General features: G+C 59.1%; 8 protein-coding genes across 8 annotated transcripts in view; 6 read left to right on the top strand and 2 right to left on the bottom strand.

Moving 5' to 3' along the window:
* Positions 1–415: 415 nt before the first annotated feature.
* On the top strand, positions 416–3669 carry GGTG_01195 (hypothetical protein). The gene is made up of 3 exons (XM_009218956.1): positions 416–534; positions 1331–2425; positions 2696–3669. The coding sequence occupies exons 1-3, from the start codon at positions 460–462 to the stop codon at positions 3038–3040; spliced, it is 1515 nt and encodes a 504-aa protein (XP_009217220.1). The 5' UTR covers positions 416–459; the 3' UTR covers positions 3041–3669.
* Positions 3670–4322: 653 nt separating this feature from the next.
* Positions 4323–5360, bottom strand: GGTG_01194 (hypothetical protein). Its single transcript, XM_009218955.1, has 2 exons — positions 4506–5360; positions 4323–4433 (listed from the first exon to the last, which is right to left on the bottom strand). Exons 1-2 carry the CDS (start codon positions 4757–4759, stop codon positions 4415–4417), a joined length of 273 nt encoding a protein of 90 aa, XP_009217219.1. The 5' UTR covers positions 4760–5360; the 3' UTR covers positions 4323–4414.
* Positions 5361–6599: 1239 nt separating this feature from the next.
* GGTG_01193 (hypothetical protein) lies at positions 6600–8720 on the top strand (the record flags this gene model as incomplete). Its single annotated transcript, XM_009218954.1, has 1 exon — positions 6600–8720. The coding sequence occupies one exon, from the start codon at positions 6600–6602 to the stop codon at positions 8718–8720; it is 2121 nt and encodes a 706-aa protein (XP_009217218.1).
* A 921-nt stretch (positions 8721–9641) lies between these two features.
* Positions 9642–10853, top strand: GGTG_01192 (hypothetical protein; the record flags this gene model as incomplete). Its single annotated transcript, XM_009218953.1, has 2 exons — positions 9642–9863; positions 9990–10853. 2 exons carry the CDS (start codon positions 9642–9644, stop codon positions 10851–10853), a joined length of 1086 nt encoding a protein of 361 aa, XP_009217217.1.
* A 9-nt stretch (positions 10854–10862) lies between these two features.
* GGTG_01191 (hypothetical protein) lies at positions 10863–11484 on the top strand (the record flags this gene model as incomplete). The annotated part of the gene is made up of 2 exons (XM_009218952.1): positions 10863–11385; positions 11423–11484. The coding sequence occupies 2 exons, from the start codon at positions 10863–10865 to the stop codon at positions 11482–11484; spliced, it is 585 nt and encodes a 194-aa protein (XP_009217216.1).
* Positions 11485–11740: 256 nt separating this feature from the next.
* On the top strand, positions 11741–13612 carry GGTG_01190 (hypothetical protein). The gene is made up of 3 exons (XM_009218951.1): positions 11741–12031; positions 12121–12949; positions 13032–13612. The coding sequence occupies exons 1-3, from the start codon at positions 11984–11986 to the stop codon at positions 13115–13117; spliced, it is 963 nt and encodes a 320-aa protein (XP_009217215.1). The 5' UTR covers positions 11741–11983; the 3' UTR covers positions 13118–13612.
* On the bottom strand, positions 13474–15585 carry GGTG_01189 (fructose-1,6-bisphosphatase). The gene is made up of 3 exons (XM_009218950.1): positions 14920–15585; positions 14039–14826; positions 13474–13914 (listed from the first exon to the last, which is right to left on the bottom strand). Exons 1-3 carry the CDS (start codon positions 15039–15041, stop codon positions 13784–13786), a joined length of 1041 nt encoding a protein of 346 aa, XP_009217214.1. The 5' UTR covers positions 15042–15585; the 3' UTR covers positions 13474–13783.
* A 609-nt stretch (positions 15586–16194) lies between these two features.
* The window catches only part of GGTG_01188 (peroxisomal biogenesis factor), a 2903-nt gene continuing 1662 nt past the window's right edge, over positions 16195–17435 (top strand). The window contains exon 1 of the mRNA XM_009218949.1: positions 16195–17409. Within this exon, the coding sequence (XP_009217213.1) occupies positions 16625–17409 (785 nt within the window). The 5' untranslated portion in view covers positions 16195–16624. The remainder of the gene's footprint in view (positions 17410–17435) is intronic.

Genomic DNA, 17435 nt, shown 5'->3' with positions numbered 1-17435 from the left:
TGACGCGGCCACATCGCCAAATGCCATTTTTCGCGTATTTTGGCCCAGCGCCGCCCTCTGACGACGTTTGAAAGACGGAACCCATATAAACAAGCCCTTCGCATCACTATTCCGATGCCACTTCAATGGATTTCCCATCGCAATGCCATACCTCGTCGTCGCCGTCCTTTCCTCCCATCACGTGACAGCCCAGTCGCCGCCACAGTATCAGTACAGTGCCACACACGGCTGTCTGCATTGGGACGGCAACGGGGCGCGGTGGGCCAGCCCAGCCAATAGAATGCGCTGCTTTAGTTGGTGGACCTCGACTGGAGCTGGGCGGGGGCCAAGAATTCTCCCAACGCCTACATAGTGCCGGCCAACCGAGCGGCCAAGCGATCCAACATCCATTCTAGCCTCGCCAAGACATACCATTCTGCACACAGTTCAATACCAGACCAGCTTCAACTGCCTCGCACAATGCTTTCTACGATCACCGCCTTCTTCGCGTCGGCCGCGGCTACCCTCCGGGGTGGTCTCGAGTCGTTGGTTTCAGTAAGTCTCATCCCTCTACTTTCTGCTCATCTTCTTCTCTGTCCCTTCCCCTCAATCTAGTCGCACCATGCCTCCATCACCACCACTTGCCACCTCAAGTGTTCTCAACTGGCCCTCACCTGTGGACCCACCCACCAAGCAACGCGAGCGCGTCTTGGTCTCTGCTTCCACACATCCTATCTCCTGGCCCAGTGCCCACCTGCCCCCATTACTCGTCGTCGGCGATGCACCCCACATCGCCGTCGACGTCGACTCACAATCGTTGCCATCACCAACGTCGCCGTCGTCGCGATGCAAAATCTACCATCACACCCACGCTGCATTTTGTCTTTGCCTTTTTTTTTCTTTTTTTCAATTCAATTCAATTCGATTCGATTCAATTGAAGACATCATCAACCACACTATCCATCGTCAGCAACACTATCCATCACCCCATCACCATCCCTTCGTCGTCGCTTTGTCCTTGCAGGCATTCGCCATCGATGCATGTTGTCCGAAACCCTTGTTACCCCTGTCTTTTATTTCGGGCCATCCCGTCTGCACCCCACGATCTTAGCGCCTTGGCATCCATCATCACCCTAGCTCCATCCAAGCGTCTTGCATATCACCATCCTTGCCCTGTCACCCTCATCGGCATGGTAGTCCCTGCACCTTGTCGGCGTCGATCTTCAGGTTCATGCACTGGCCAACACCCAGCCTCGCCGTCGCCATCGCCATCTGCCACACACTACACATACATCATCACCACACACTTAATATGTCGCCTCCGAATACTAACAATGTCTCTCTCTCTCAGGTCCAACAACCCTCTACGTCGGCCGAGACGGTTCCCGTTCTCGAGTCGCTGGTCAGCCCAGCAACCACTGGTGTCAAGTGGCGCCTCCAGTCATTCACTTCGACAGCCTCGGCGTTTGTCGTGTCCACTCTCTCGATTCTTGTTGGCATCTGCCTTCTTCCATTCGTTGCCGTCTGGCTCTACGTCAAAGAAGCCGTCCACTCTTTCTCCGCTCAGTCGAAGTCATTCATTACCGCTCGCCCCGAGGTGCAGCCAAGGCCCGATGCTTGCCGACCGCTACCTGCTCCTCGACATGGCACGGTTATTTCTCGACCGGTCACTCGATCTATGCGCCTGCGATGGGGCCGTGGTAATATTCCTCCCGAGGAGATGCCCCTGTTTCGCCAATGGAAAGAGGAACTGGAACGGCGGATGATGACTGCGATGCTGGCCGAGCCGTCCCCGGACCCTCGAGTGAGGACCATGCCCAAGCGGGTTGTGGAGATCCGGACCAAGCGGAGCCAGCCATCGACTGCTAACGCCAACGGTTCCCCGTCGGCGCCTGTGAAGGAGCAGCCCGTCAAGCGGCGGTCTGCTCTCGAGGCGACGGCGGAGGACATACGGCAAGAGCTCCAGAATAGGAAACGATCGCTGCCCAAGGCCTCTGGGTGGGCTACGCACGAGGACATTGTCGAGGCCAATACCCGAGCGGAGAAATCCGGGAGGGCGATTGGTCGCACTGTCCGAGCCGCCACCTACGAGGAGGTACATGGGAAGCCGATGCCGCCTCCGAAGGCCTTCAGGTGGGCTACGCGCAACGACATTGTCGAGGCCAAGAACCGAGCGGAGAAATCCGGGAGGGAGATTGGTCGCACTGTCGCCGCCGCCACCTACGAGGAGGTACACGGAAAGCCGATGCCGACAAAACAGCCAAGGACCTACGGGTGGGCTACGGCCAAGGATATTGTCGAGGCCAATACCCGAGCGGAGAAATCCGGGAGGGAGATTGGTCGCACTATCCGAGCCGCCACCTACGAGGAGGTCCACGGCCTGCAGCCCGTCTGCTCCGACAAGACCCATCCAGGCACTGCTTCCCCCAGCGACTCCACTGATTCTGTTCAGTCCGGTTTTGGTTCCATTGGTGGTTCCTATCCCGGTACTGTTTCCTTCGGCAGCTCCTCTAATGGTTACGGTTCCGGTTCCGGCAAGCCTCTGGCCGCTTCCTCGCTTCCTCGCACTCCGTCGAGGATTCACGCGAGCCACGGTCACGACGCACTTTTGCCGACATGCATGAGGCAGCACATAGCCTCCAGGTTTCGCCGCTCCCTTTCCCAGACCCCTTGTCGTGCTCGGGCAAGTCCCGGTACTGCTGACTTGGCACCACAGTCTCTCAAAGCGCTGGACAACAGCGATTGCACTCCTTGGGCCGACGAGCTCCAAACCGTCTACGACACCACCAGCTCTTCACTCCTTTCAGAGCTGGACGACGCTCAAGATGAGGTCGACGCGATGCTGTACGACATCGAAAAACGCAATGCCGAGGCCGAGCTACCAATCGACCGATGGAACGCCATCTACTGGAAGCGCAAGAGGCGCGAGGAGCGGGCCTCCAGGAACGCCGCGAGCCGGATGGCCAGGAACTTCAATCTCTCTGCAGCCAGCACAGAGCCTGATAGCTCCTGCACTGTCACTCCGGAACGCTCCGTCTTCTGGTGGCACCGCGACCTCTGATCTCTCACCCGATACACTCTTTTCCTCTTGGTCCTTTCTTGGATAGGTAACGCTCCTTACACACACTCTCTTGTACTCACGCTCGCTTTCACACGATCCAGGTTCTTCGACCCCGACTTTCTTTCATTTTTCGGTCAAGACACAGTGGTCGTTCGTTTTTGTTTTTTGCGGCTGAAACCACATGTCACTCGTTTCACTCCTACGGGACTGCACTCGTTTTTCCCCCCTCTTCTCCGCTCCGACTCCGGTGTTGGCGGCCACAGGCGCCCCATCCCGGCATATGATTCTCTCACTCTCTCAGGCTCTCTTGTCGCCCCGACACAGCACAGGACAGTTTATACACCGAAGGAAACGGTAGGAACCCGACCTTGGCCAACGTCGTTAAACTGACCCGCCTCCCCTGCCGACCTGGGGTGGTGTCTTGAGGGTGAAGGGAAGAAAATACCAGAACCCGGCAGAGCTTCGATCTCGCCCGTCTCGAGCGTCGCCTCCTGCAGCCCAGATACAGCGCAGGAAACTGTCACCGTCTCCCGAAGGAAAACGGAAGGAACCCCTCCCGACTGAGCTATGCACACGCGCCGGGGAGCGACAGCCACAGCATGTCAAGTCTTCTCTGTGAGCTTTTTTTTGCTGTCTTGGCGTAGTCCGCCTCTTTGCTTTCTTGTTCTCGCGTGCATTGCGTTGCGTTGCGTCGTTTTGTTTGCCTTGCCTTGCTTCAGTAAACACAAACACCAAAAAAAGTTGAACACCCAGAAAACCAAAAACATCTAAGCTGACCTGTCCTTTCCTCTTCCTTTCCTTTGTCTTGCTCGTTTTGCTCTGCCTTGCTCGTTCTGCTTTGCCTTGCTCGTTCTGCTTTGCCTTGCTCGTTCTGCTTTGCCTTGCTCGTTCTGCACTGCTTTCCCAGAAAATACAAAAGCCAAAAAAAGTTGAACACCCAAAAAACCAAAAACATCTACCCTGTCCTGTCTTTTCCTCTCCCTTTCCTTGCGTCCCTTGGTTTGTCTCCTTTGTCTTGCCTGTTCTCCTTTGTTTGTCTATTCTCATTTGTCTTGTCTGTTTTCCTTTGTCCTGCTCGTTCTGCTTTGCCTTGCTCGTTCCGCGTTGCTTCGCCTGAAATTACAAAACCCAAAAACAGTTGAACACCCAGAAAACCCAAAAAAAATCTGCCCTTTCCTTCTGTCTTTGGCTTATTCCCTTCTGTCCTGGCTTATTTCCTTGTATTTTGCTTTGCATTTTCCTGAAAACACAAAAGCACAAAAAGTTCAACACCCAAAAAAACCAAAAACATCTACCCTGTCCTGTCATTTTTGCCTCTTTCCTTTGTCTTGGCTTATTTCCTTATGTCCTTGCTGCTGCGTTTGACTCGTTTCCTCATGTCTTCTTGGTGCGCCTGTCTATTTTCCTCATGCTCTCGTTTTGCTTTGCTGCGTATTACTTCTTCCCTCCTGTCTTCTTGGTGCGCCTGTCTTTTTTCCTCATGCTCTCGTTTTGCTTTCTTGCCCCTCTTTTCTCCTTGCTTCGCTCGTTTGTTTCTCTTGCTGTCGTTCGTTTTTCCTCCTTTGCCTCGTCTACTTTTTCTCCTTGCGTCGCTCGCTTTGTTTGTTGCTGTCGTTCGCTTTCCTTCCCCTGCCTCGGCCACTTCCGCTCCTTATGTCGTCCGTTCTCATGCTTGGCACTTTCGTTTGGCTGGTCCCATGATCTTGCCTTCCACTCCATAATATACTTATCTACCCCCCTCTCATGTCTAACGCCTTGCCGTGGCGAGAGGGCTTGATTCCTTGGCTGTAGCTCAGCCGAGGTGACCAAGTTAGACGCACATTGTTCGTCATGACATACATATCTACTCCCCTCTCATGTCTGACCCCTTATCGTGGCGGGAAGTCTTGATTCCCTAGCTGTAGCCTAGTCGGGGTGACGAAGTCGGACATCGCCCTCATCGTTTCTGCTGCGCGTTTTATATCTCAGTGGTTTCATTGCAATCGGGTGGGGTGGTTATCAGGGACTACGCTGTAGTTATGGCATGCACTCGATTGGCCTTTTCTGTTGGGGTTTTCTTGATATCTTCCATGTTGTCTTTTTGGCATGTTCCTTGTTCCCCTATATATGTGTGCTGATATAACAATGTACTGGAGCTTTGTAAACACGACACAAGCGCATTTTCAAGTCCCCATTGAGCTGTCAATATCTCAGGAATGTTGCTACGCCATGTTCTAAACCCGACGACTACCTATGGCAAACCTCTTACAGCGCTCCACTCCTATGGTGGTCCAAACACACACCGGCTTGCGCATTTTCATCTGTGTAGCCGTGACTGGGCAATGTGCGGCCAAGGCAACCACTGAGAATGGGAGGTCGGGGGTTATGACTATGGCGGCGGAGGAGTCACTGGATACTGCGGCGATGCAACAGCGTTCTCACGTGCAAAACACCACTTGACGGGGGATTGGCCAATAATAAGTGGGTGGGTGCTAGCCGTCAGCGGAGCTCACCGCCAGATGTGACATACACACCGAGCCGGGGGTGCCGTGCGACTGACGAGGAGTGGTGCCATTGGTGGCCGTCGAGACGAGGGATTTGGACGGGGAGAAGAGACGGAGCTTCTGCCGGCATGTGCATAACGGCCATGTTCGTAGAATGGTATGGCGGTTGGGAATGCTGGCACAGCGGTTGGGTGCCTACGTTGGGAGGGCGGTAGGTAAAGCCTGCGTGTGCTCAGCAGTGCAGTGCCACTAGGGGCGACAACCATAGACCTGGAGTTGCCTGTATCTACCAAAGTACCTAGGATCCATGGTATCTAGGTACCTACCTACATGGGCGTAGACAAAGGGTGAGGAAGGGAGGCAAGTGGAGGCAGGGAGTGTATCGGTAGGAGAGCTTGGATGATAAGACGGGACGAAAATACAGCGAAAAATTGAATGCCGCTGACGGCCACATGTCATGGAATCATGTTTGCGTCTAACCTTCCATGTTGCAGAGTCGTTTTCGTCATTCGGTTCCCTGGAGCTGGCGGGTGGACCTTGCTGTACGCTGCGCTGGACTTGCACAAGGAGCAAGCAATTGAGGGCACTGGCTGCCTGGAGAATCCACAAATATCCGGTAGAGCCAGCAGTGGGCTGGGGCTTTTGGACCCCGGACCGACTCGACAGATAACCACATCGAATCCTGCCAGGGCTGCTCCAGCTTGCGCTCCATTTCGCATCGCAGCCTTGAACAACCTACGCCGGACGCCTCGAATCGCTGGCTCCTGGCTCAATCAATCAGCACAACCCAGTCCAGCCCAGGCTAGCACCGAGACCGGCTCGACTGCTCACTCAAAACCTGACGTGCCAGACACACTCAAACCGCCGACCCCGACGCGGTTGAACAGGCAGGCTACCTCGACGGGCACATCCGCAACCAACCGAGTGCAACACGGCGGCGCTCGCGGACCAAAAGGGGGCTGGAGGCAGGGAAGCAAGGGAAGCAAGGGAAGGTCGGAAAGGAGCGCAGGACGAAGGACTGGAGCCGGAAATCGCGCACAAGGACGCCACGGCAAACGCAAACGCCGACTGCAGACATGGCCAAGGACAGGGACAGAGACGGGACCGACGCATCGGCTCACGGCCAATCAAAACGACCCGCCCTGGGCGCCCATCGCGACACCAGCGATTCGCAGCACAGCGACCAGCAGCAGCAGCAACAGGCCAATCTCTCGAATCAGCAGCAGCAGCAGCACCGCCAAAAGCCTCAGCAGAGAAAGGTCGCCGGCGGCGGCACTGGCAGGCTTCACGGCCGCGTCCCCTCCTCCAAGGCCCTCTCAAGACACCACGCTGTTGCACCCTCGGCAAAGCCTACCGTCAGGCGCCAATCCTCCACCTCGCCCGACCCGACCGACGGCGCATTTCCCCCAATCGCCGCGGCCGCCGCGGGCCCGTCAGCCAGCAGCAGCTCCCACCACCGTCGCGCCTCGTCAGACCTGAAGTTGTTGAGCCACACCTCCTCCTCGACGCACCTGAAGAAGAACCTGTCCGGCACGAGCCTCAAGCGTAACCGCTCTCACGCCGACGTCGCAAAGCGGAACGGCGGTGGCGGAGGAGGCGGCGGCGGCGGTTCCAGATCCTCCGGAGGCGTGCCATTGAAGCGCTCGCTCTCCAACCCGACCGTCGCCAAGAAGGCCGCTAAGAACCAGGTCCATTTTGCTCTCGGTACCGGCGACGACGACGACGACGACGGAGACGAATGGGTAGACGCAAGCTCCTCGGCTTCGCCCTACATCTCACGCCGTGGCTCTGTCGTCAGCAGCGGCCACCCGGAATCGAAACCCGATAGCCCAAATCACCATCACCATCACCACAGTCAACAACACACTCACCCCTCCCAACTACAGCATCACGAGCTCGACACGGACGTCTCGGCCCCGAATAGCCCACCCACGCGCACTCAGCTTTCCCCGAGCCACGCGCACTCCCGCGGACTCTCCCAGCAGGGCTCACTGCCGCCGCCTTCGAAGCTGCTGCAGCGTGTCCCCTCACAAACCGCCGTGCCAATGATGTCGACCGAGTCCGCCACCGGTGAGTCGGCCTCTGCTGCCGCCCAGCGTTTGCAACATCGCACCTCGGCCCGGGCTGCAAGCCCCGACTCCAATGCTTCCGTCTTCTCCACCGAGGCCGGGTTGGCGGCGCCTCAACGACGGGGCTTGGCTGGCAGCAGTGGAGGCGGTGGTGGTGACATTACGTCCCGTTTCGTCACCACCAGTAGTCACGGCTCCTCGGGGATCCCGGCCGCCGGGGGCTCGTTCTACACACCGAGCTCCCGAATGGCACGCCAGCATGACGATGACTTGTCGCTGCCCAGCCGAACTCGGTCTCTGGCAGCCATGAACGAGACCCAAAAGATCACAGCACAACGCAACGGATACCGCCATGGCGGCGATCCTTCGTCTCTCACCTCGGACGATGAAGCCAATAGTGTTATGGGCACGTCGGCCCCCGGGTCCTCGTCTTCAAGAGCTCGAGCGTCGGTGCCGTACATGGCACAGCCGGCCGAGAAGAGCCGCACTCAGCAGAAGCTTAACCTGCAGCGGGCCAGCTCGACGCTCGAGCCGAACCCCCACAACCTCCCCCACCATCAGGGCCCCGTGTCCAGCCCGCTGGTGGGTGGAGCTGGCTACGACACGCGGGACCCACGTGTCGGAAAGCTCCTGGATCGCGCCGGCATGGAATACATGGTTGTTCGCCGGTACCAGAACCCAGTAGCCCGCAGCCTTGCGCGGTTGTCGCATCTTCACGGTGCCGAAAAGAGCCGGCGCATTCCACTAGCTAACGGCGCCGGCCCCGGGCACGCCAAACGCCACTCGGACTACGCCGGGGTTGCCGCAGCCTCGAGGCTCAGCCAGAGCTACCGGGAGCAAGGCAGCTCTCGGCCCGGCTCGTCTGCCGCTGCGGTGGGTGGCCTCAACAGTGACAGGCATCAGCAACAGTCGAGGCCGGGACCCCCGCGGAGAACCTGGTCAACCATCAGGCCCAACGGGGACAACTCGAGTCTGGAAACTGATGACGGCGGCGGCCGGCGGCTGCACGGTGTGGGGGAGGGGCTTAGTGGCGCTAGTCTGGTGGACGGCGAGGATGACGACGGCACGGTGGCACTGCTGCGGAATATGTGGGAGAAGAACATGGACCTGAGCGCCAGCCAGGAGTAGGGAACCGATGTCGGCGAGGCCATGGTCGATTCCACAGGCGAGCTGCGGCGCGTTCCCCGCCCGTCGTCCTCCACCCATCGAGGGAAGTAACCCAACACCGGTCCGAGAGAGCAGACCGACGGATGTCGATTCTTTCCACATTCGAGGTCCATTCTACCCCGCTGCCGCGCAGTCTATCTCGCCTTCGAAAGAACTCGGATGGGTGATTACTCCAACTCGATTTTCTTGCTTTCTTTTATGCTCGGGCTATAGGCGTTGATGATGAACTCATGACTCCCCTCGTTCTACTGATTCATAATTCACTTTATTTTCATAATACTTTTTTTTTTCTCGTTCTAGTTTCCTACAAAGATTGCGAGACCCCGCCATCAAGCGCGCAGCACACAGGCGTTAATGCACCCTCGGGACAGAACAAAGAGCGGAGCGGATGGAGTTTCGGGATTGAGCTTGTTGCTTTGGGCCTTCGTTCGCAAGGCAGGTACACAATAGCCTCATACTTTTTGTCGGGATTGCCAAGATGAGGCCTGGCCCGACCTGCCAGCTTTCAGAGAAGTGGCGGGGACGGAGCATGAGGACTCCATATGAAGAGTCCTATAACTCGGTTAGCTTACAATGAAGCGTTTGTCAACACGTAATTGTGTGAGCACTGCCAGATTCCATTCTTCTTCGTCTTACGCTTTCCCCGGCCCCCGGGGGCGTGCAGTCGCGAAACTATTTTGGCCTTATTCTCCGTCGTCTTGGCTTCCGGCCTCGTCGCGTTTCATCCGCAGGTTCTTGTCCGGCCCACCAAGTGGCCAGGCTACGGGATGGGAAGCCCACAAAGGCATTCAATGTCAGCCCCGATCCTCCGAACTGCCCAGCTTCTTCTTCACTCATCACGATCAGTACCGTCTTTCTCTTCAGACATGCTGTGGTGAAACCATGGCGTCCGAATCCATATACAAGCCCCTGGACCCGTCCCGTCAGGAGATTCGCCTGGAGATATTGTCGTTTGACGTCGAGGACAAGTCCTCGGTCATCAGTTGCAGAATCCACGTCGTCTCCCTGCTCGACAAGCCCGACTTCGTTGCCCTGTCGTATGTCTGGGGCAACCCGGCCGACACGGTCGAGATGCGGGTGGGCGGGGCGCCGTTCAAGGCGACGGTGAACTTAGCCGCGGCGTTCTGGTAGGCCGTCCAGCACGCACCCTGCTACCTCGCGGGCCCTGGAGACGGTGGCGGCGGGGGCTTCGGGCTCCGGTATTGGGCCGACTCGATCTGCATCAACTAGGGCGATGTGCAAGAAAAGAACTATCAGATTCCGCTCATGAGGCCCATCTACTCGGGCGCCAGGCTCGTGGCCGGGTCGCTGGGCCCCGGCGACGATGAGGCGCGGCTTTTGGACGCCATCCGCTACCTGTCCGACAGGCCGTACTTCCGGCGAGTGTGGATCCTCCAGGAGGTGGTGCTGGCGATCTCGATCATCTTCATGGGCGGCGGGCGGGCGGTGGACTTTGGCAGCCACGAGTTCGCCCTGTTCGACATCCCGACCCTCCTCCTGGTGGCCAAGCCGCGGTGCGCCTCCTCCCCGGAGCGGTGGCAGGTCGCGCAGCCCGTGCTGCGAAAGTGCTTCTCTATGATGTCGCTGTTCGTCAGCCTGAGGCACCCGTCGACCGACGGCTCGGCCGCACGCGAGCAGACGGGCTTCAACTACGACGCGACCAACAAGCACGATCACGTCTACGGCGCCCTCGGCATGACGGGCATCCGCGCGGCCGTCGACTACGCCCGGCCGCTCGGCGAGGTCTACGGCGAGGCCGTCAAGACGGCGCTCGAGGACGGCGTGGCCGCCTACCTGGACCCGCTGGTGTCCTTCGGCGGCGTCGGCCGGCGGCCCGACGTCCCGTCGTGGGCGCCCTGCCCGGAGCCCTTCGACAGCGGCAGGCAGTTCGTCTGGGGCATGGGGTCCCAGCACGGCATGTCGGACGCGCTGGACCGGGAGATGGGCGGGCTCCCCCGCCGCCGCCGCCGCCCGGGAGTGGTGGCGCCCGCGGCCCCTGGCGGCCACGGGATCCTCGCGCTGCCCGCCAGGGGCGTCCGCGTCCAGGCGGTCGCGAGACGCTACGCCATCCCCAACTGCAGGGGCGAAGGGTAGGGGCTGGAGATGCTCGAGCAAGTCCTCGTCCCCGATGGCGGCGGCGACGACGGCGGGCCGGCGACCAACTTCCTCCCGGGCAAGCCCCGCGCCGAGGTCTTCTTCCTTTGCCCGGCGCTGGCGTCGTGGGTTCCCAACGTCGGCGTCATACTCGGGCTCGACGCCGACGTCGCGTGCCGGGCCGCCATGTGGGTGCTCGCCGGGCACCTGCTCCGGCCCGTCAACTCGAGGACCCACCACGTCCGGGACTGGGGGTTCACCTCGGACGGGCACGCGGCCGTGTTCGACCGGCTCCACGCGCAGCTGGGCCTGGAGGGGATGGAGCACGTCGAGGACCCGGCGGGGGAGGAGGCCGCGGGCGGGCTGGCCTCGGTCGTAGGCCCGTACCTCCACAGCGCGCACCTGGACTGCATGTTCGAGGCGGCGGGGGGGATCACCGGCCGCGGGCCGCGGGCGCTGCGGCCGGGGGATATGCTCTGCGCCACCGAGCGCTGCTACTACCCCGTGATCCTGCGACGGCCGCTTCCTGTTCGTCGGGCTCTGCTACGTCCCCGGCATCATGGACGAAGGCGCCCTGGGCAGGTTCGCCGAGGACGAGGAGCCGGTGGTGGAGGAGTTTGTGCTTGTGTGATGCTGGGCATTTTGTCGTATGTACCTAGGTAGGTATCTACATAGCCGTGCGTGCTGCCACGTTCTATCTACCACGAGAAGCTCATGGTTGTATGCTATCTCGTTTGAGTCGTGAGTCGGCAATGTCCAAGCTGTCGAACATGTCGGCTGGATCGGGCTTGGTTGTGAATAGTGGGTGGAGCAACCTCAATTACGTAACCTCGGGTTCCAGCGGCTGCCATTTCCACTTGTGGCCAATGCTCCTCAATCGCCATCATCTCGTGTACTGCCATCACGTTTGCGGCCCGCGGCCCGTCAGCTCCCTAGCCATTCACTCTCAACAACGTCTGTAATTCTCCTGCCTGAAGGGACCTACCTACCTGTCTACCTACCTACCTACCTACCTACCTACCTACCTACCTACCTATATACCAATCTCTCGAAGCTTGATCCACCGACGTGTGTTGCTCCACGACCAACTTCCGACTTATTGCGCCCTCTTTCAATCCGAATCGGCCATTATGAATATCCAACAGTACGAGGCCGAGAAGGCCGAGTTCCAGGAACAGGTGAGTTGGCTCACATCCCCGTGCACTCCATCATCACACATTCTCTCTCTCTCTCTCCAGCACGCCACTGACGCCTTCTTCTTGTTTAGCTGGAAGCGATTCTGGCAGGCCTGCAGGATGACCCCGAGAACGAGGAGCTGCTTGTGCTCAAGAGCGAGATTGAGGAGGCGCTGGCCCTGTGCAACGAGCAGATCGCCGAGCTCCGGCCGTCGCGACCGGCCCCGGCGCCCGCAGCCGCCTCCAAGCCGACGCCGCCGGAGCAACGGTCGGGCGCCGCCGCCGACGACGCAGCTCCTCACAAGTCAGGCCCCGCCCCACCCTCGGACGACAGGGAACCCCCCGAGGCGTCATACCAGGTCAACGATAACGTCATGGCCAAGTGGGTGTCGGGCGACAAGGCCTTCTACGCGGCCCACATCACGTCGGTCACGGGCTCCTCGACGGCGCGCATCTACACGGTCAGGTTCAAGAGCTATGATACGGTCGAGACGCTGCGCGCCCGCGACATCCGCCCCGTCGCCCCCTCGGGGTCGGCGTCGGCGGCCCAGAAGCGAAAGGCCGACGGCACCCCCGTCGCCACGCCATCTGAGCCGCCCCACGCCGCCGCCGCACCCTTGGCCGGCGCACCGGCCCCGCAGCCCGTCGTGTCGAGGAACAACAACGGTGTCGTCCTCTCGGCCTCGGCGACCCGCTACGTACAGCAGCCCCAAGGAGGCGCGGGCGGCGGCAGCGGCGAGGGGTCCGAAGCGGCCGGGGCCGACGGGTCCAAGCCGGTTAAGAAGTTCAAGAAGATCAAGGCGACCAAGGAGCTGGAGAAGGGCAAGTCCAACTGGCAGGACTTCAACAACAAGTCCAAGTTTGGCAAGTCGCAGAAGAAGGACAGCATGTTCCGAACACCCGAGGGCGTCCATGGACGGGGTAAGCGCGGGTTCCTAGAGGCTTCTTCTGTCTGCTTTCCCTCAGTGACGTTTTGCTAACCTCTTTCTTGTCGTCAAATTAGTTGGATTTACTGGATCCGGCCAGGCTATGCGCAAAGATCCCAGCCGCAGCCGTCATATCTACCAACCAAATGAGGACCTCGACTAATTTGGAGCTTGTGATCAGACGCTGCCTTGGCTGGCGATAACTCGTCGGAGATATCCACACGAGAGATCCGACATCTCTTCGAGAAGACGGCGCCTCGACCTCCAGATATGACGAAGCGATCCTCGGCCGTTGCTTCGATTATTGCTTGCTGCACGCGGCTTTGGACCTGTCATCGGTGTTGGGCGTTTTTACGGGTTGGCGGGATCGGGTTTGATGTCTGGAATGATACACATGGTAACGCGCAACCTCGAGTTCTTGGGACCGGCGGCTAACTTGAGAGCTAGGGCTGAGCGTGCCTCTTGGGGCCACGCCAGTTCTACAGCGCACGCGCTACGGCGCATTGCTTTCCTTGGCGGGGGTCCTTGGTGAGATTTAAATGTCTTGACTCGCCCGTCTCCCAGGGATCGGTATCAAGACGTTCTTTTGCTTTTGCTTTTTTTTTTGCTTTTTTTTGTTTATGATATTTTTGACAAGCGTGTTTAGACTTGCTAGTTGCTATCCAAAAGCATTTGCCTACTTACTCATCATTCTGGTGCTGCTCCACGTAGTTTTCATCGTATTTCAACTTTTGTTTTTTTTTGTCCTTGTTTGTACTCGTTATGTGCATGCATGTTCATCTTGAGCACCCACTCCGTCTTTGCCTTGCACCCCTGACCGATGCTACCATTATTTATGGAAGGATTTGACCTTCTCGATCTCGTCCCAGCTGCCCATGAAGATGCCGGACCTGTCATGGATATGCTCGGGGACGACTTCGAGCATGCGGATCATTTTGCTGTTAAGGGCCTGGCCGCCGGCTAGAGAGAGGGATTGGACATGTCAGCTTCTGGCACTCTTGGGCTGGAGGGAAAGGGGATAGGGGCAAAGAGGAGTGACGGGAGGTGACAAATGGAGCAAAAAAAAACAAAAAAAAAAACTTACCATTCTCAAAAACCATGGCCATCGGGGCGCACTCGTAGAGAATGCGCAGCTTGCCCTTAGGGCTCTTCTTGTCGGCCGGGTAGGCAAAGATGCCGCCGTAGAGCAGGGTCCGGTAGGCGTCGGCCACCATGCTGCCGATGTAGCGGGCGCTGTAGGGCTTGCCCGCGTCCCCGCCCTGGGGCTGCTTGAGCGACTCGAAGTAGCCCTTGACGTGGTCCTCCCAGTAGAGCGAGTTGCCCTCGTTGACCGAGTAGATGGCGCGGGCCTTGGGGATGCGCATGTCCGGGTGGGTGAGGATGAACTCGCCAAACGAGTTGTCGAGCGTGAAGCCGTTGACGCCGCCGCCGCGCATCGTCATGACGAGCTGGGCCGAGGCGCCGTACATGGTGAAGCCGGCGGCGAGCAGCTCGGTGCCGGGCTTGAGGATGTCCTCCTTGGTCCCGGTGCTGCCGTCGGCGAGCTTGTGGATGCCAAAGATGGTGCCGACCGACACGCCGGCGTCTAGGTTGGAGCTGCCGTCGATGGGGTCGCAGGCAACGGCGTAGCGCGCGTCGCCGTGGCCCTCGAAGAAGATGACATCCTCTTCCTCCTCGGACACGAGGAGGGCGCACTTGCCCGACGACCGCATGGCCTCGATGAAGATGTCGTTGCCGATCACGTCGAGCTTCTTCTGGTCGTCGCCCGTCGCGTTGGCCGCCCCGGCCAGCCCCGTCAGGTTGATGAGCGTGGCCCGCCGGATGTAGTAGGCGATGGCCTTGAAGGAGAACTGCAGGGCGTGGCAAAGCAATCTGGGCCGGCGGTGGGGGAGGGCTGTCAGTCTATTGCGTCCCAGCTGTGGTGCAAGCATCTTATCTTGACACTAAGGGACCAAGCAAACGTACGTGAAGTCTCCAGTGGCCTCCTTGTGCTTTGCCTGCTCCTCCGTCAAGAACCTGGTCAAGGTTACAATGTTGGTGTTGACCTTCTCAGGCATTGGGCCACCATTGCCGTTGCTCTCAGCCATGCTGGGCCGAGTTTAAAACCAGTACTAGTAGAAGAGATTGTAAAGGGATATAGAGAAAGAACAAGGACAACAGGGTGTCGTGAGGGAATACTAAGGTTTCACGGCAAAAAGGGATGTGAGAAGGGATCTCGGGACTGGCGAGATGTGAGGATCAAGAGACGACAAAAGTGGGACGGTCGAGAATGTGAAGGGCGGGGAGAAGGTCAAGAGGCCATCCGGAAGAGCGGCTTTGAGGGAGGGTCTCCCACTTATCAAGTAATCGCGCCGAACTCTCGGGACGATGGCTTGACCGCGGAGCCAAAAAGGTGCCCCGCATCAAAGGGGGCAGCTACGCGACGAGAATGCGGCTATTGAAGGCAGCCGGGCGCTCCAATGAAAGAGAGGGACCCCTCGAACGGCCTAGTCAGGTACATGTACCTTGGGATGTACCCAGCCAGCAGCTTCTCGCGGGGAACTCGGCGATTTGGGGGAAAGAGAAAAGACAGCAGAGCTCAGGTTCCGGACGAAGAGGATTTCCCGGGATGACGTACAGGGCCGTCTCCACCCGGCCAAGAGGCCTGGGCTTCGGCAATAGCCCGAACCCAGCCGTAGACCTCGTCCGGCGGCCGGGGGTAGGTTGGAAAGGGTATTCCCGCCTGTGACAAGGCAAAGATAGATGACCATCTGACCAGCCGTGACTCTCTTCGCCTCGGGCTATCAACAAACCAAACAAGAAACAAAGACGGAGCACGTGCCCCTGAGATGCTTGGCGTGACTCCTTCCTGACCAGGTACCAACACAGAGGCGGTCGACATGTACCCATGGCTGCTGCAGCGTGTAGGTAAGAGGAGCTGCGTGACGCTCATTTCACGAGCTGTCGGTGTAGCAAAAAGGTCCACTGGGAGGCGAGTGTTGAGGGTCATGTACCTAGTACCCAAGGTAGGTACGAGTAGCAAAAGGGCGGACAGGATATTGATGTTTTGGTGTTTGAGGGTGAAAATGTCACGAGAATGCCAAATCGGGAAAACGCGTCGAGCATGGACGGACAAAGACAAGCCCGGGCAGACAACGCAGCTCAGCTCAACTGCCCGACCGAATTCCCGACCGTGGCGGCCATTGAAATTCCAGGCCGACCAGCCGTTGAGACCCTGCCTACTTGCCTCCTACCGCCCCACCCGCCAGCATATGCACGGACCATTCCAGGAGGGAGAGGCAGCAGCGGCGCATATTTGAATGTTGCCGGGACGAACCTCGGCATGTGGCCTTGGTCTGGGGAATTTGCATGACGGGGGAGGCCGAAACGTCAGCCCCTGTTTGGCTCTGAGTCTGATGCTGCTGGTGCTGATGCCGATGCCCGTGATGCGCCCAGCAGTGGCAGCAGCAGTAGCAAAACGTGTTTTACTTGATACCTATCAAGTGAACTATTGGCCTTTGCCCTGACAAGACTTCGCACTGACAAGACATAGAACATTCCATCGCTTGTCGTCGACGGATTCCTGCATCGCTTGGTCCAATCCGATTCTGGCTGGAGGGGTAAACGGCCGAGCTCCCCTGATTGCGACAGCCCGCCCAGTACGACATACCCCGTAGCAGCAGCAGCATGCATGTGCTCCAAACCTTGGCACACCATTAATCCATCTCCAGTCCCGTCCGTCGGAACACTCCAACCGACGCTTGCTTTTGCGCGACGCGACCAACGACAGTTGAGAACAAGACAAAATAACCTTCTCTCCAACCCACGACGGCAACATAACCGACCGCCCTCTCTTTCGCATCAACAACAACATACAGCAACTCTATACTATTACCACCACCACCACCACCACCACCACCACACCGTCGCCACCATGGTCGCCGACGCGCTCATCTACCACCCTTCGGTGTCGCACTACCTCAAGTTCGTCGCGACCACGGTCGGCCGCGACAAGCTCCTGCGCACCATCCAGTACTTTGCCCGCTTCTACGCCTGGTACCTGCTGCGCACCAACGGCACCCCTGCCGTCGTCGCGCCCTGGGACGCCCTGAAGAAGCAGTTCGGCCTGGTGCGCAAGGTGATGCGCGTCGGCAAGAACATCGAGCACGTGCGCGCCGCCGCCGCCGCCGCCGACGCAAAGGCCGCCGACCCCGTCGTCCGCTACACCTCGATCGGCCGCCAGCTCGGCTACGCCGGCTACCTGACCTTCGACGCCGCCACCGTCCTCGACGCCGCCGGCGTCCGCCGCTCCCCGCGCGCCGCCCGCCTCCAGCGCGAGGCCTACCGCTTCTGGGCCATGGGCCTGCTCTGCAGCGTCTCGGCCCAGCTGTACGCCCTCTACCGCCTCAAGGAGCGCGAGGCCAGGGTCGACCGCAAGGAGGGCGAGGGCGTCGTTGAGGGGAAGAGGATCGCCCTGTTAGTTTTTTTTTTTTTNTTTTTTT

This window comes from Gaeumannomyces tritici (assembly GCF_000145635.1).
Source record: "Gaeumannomyces tritici R3-111a-1 unplaced genomic scaffold supercont2.1, whole genome shotgun sequence".
NCBI lineage: Eukaryota > Fungi > Ascomycota > Sordariomycetes > Magnaporthales > Magnaporthaceae > Gaeumannomyces > Gaeumannomyces tritici.
The sequence above is the reverse complement of the archived record's forward strand: the minus strand, read 5'-3'. Positions and strand labels throughout refer to the sequence as shown.

What these genes read in the sequence shown, in the direction of transcription:
- GGTG_01195 (XM_009218956.1), top strand. Translation starts at nt 460, where the DNA reads ATGCTTTCTACGATCACCGCCTTCTTCGCGTCGGCCGCGGCTACCCTC. An exon ending in GTCTCGAGTCGTTGGTTTCA is followed by an intron (nt 535 to 1,330) that starts GTAAGTCTCATC and finishes TCTCTCTCTCAG; the next exon opens with GTCCAACAACCCTCTACGTC. An exon ending in CCAGCGACTCCACTGATTCT is followed by an intron (nt 2,426 to 2,695) that starts GTTCAGTCCGGT and finishes TTGGCACCACAG; the next exon opens with TCTCTCAAAGCGCTGGACAA.
- GGTG_01194 (XM_009218955.1), bottom strand. Translation starts at nt 4,759, where the DNA reads ATGGAGTGGAAGGCAAGATCATGGGACCAGCCAAACGAAAGTGCCAAG.
- GGTG_01190 (XM_009218951.1), top strand. Translation starts at nt 11,984, where the DNA reads ATGAATATCCAACAGTACGAGGCCGAGAAGGCCGAGTTCCAGGAACAG. An exon ending in AGGCCGAGTTCCAGGAACAG is followed by an intron (nt 12,032 to 12,120) that starts GTGAGTTGGCTC and finishes CTTCTTGTTTAG; the next exon opens with CTGGAAGCGATTCTGGCAGG. An exon ending in CGAGGGCGTCCATGGACGGG is followed by an intron (nt 12,950 to 13,031) that starts GTAAGCGCGGGT and finishes TCGTCAAATTAG; the next exon opens with TTGGATTTACTGGATCCGGC.
- GGTG_01189 (XM_009218950.1), bottom strand. Translation starts at nt 15,041, where the DNA reads ATGGCTGAGAGCAACGGCAATGGTGGCCCAATGCCTGAGAAGGTCAAC. An exon ending in GAGGCCACTGGAGACTTCAC is followed by an intron (nt 14,827 to 14,919) that starts GTACGTTTGCTT and finishes CCGCCGGCCCAG; the next exon opens with ATTGCTTTGCCACGCCCTGC. An exon ending in GGCCATGGTTTTTGAGAATG is followed by an intron (nt 13,915 to 14,038) that starts GTAAGTTTTTTT and finishes CCCTCTCTCTAG; the next exon opens with CCGGCGGCCAGGCCCTTAAC.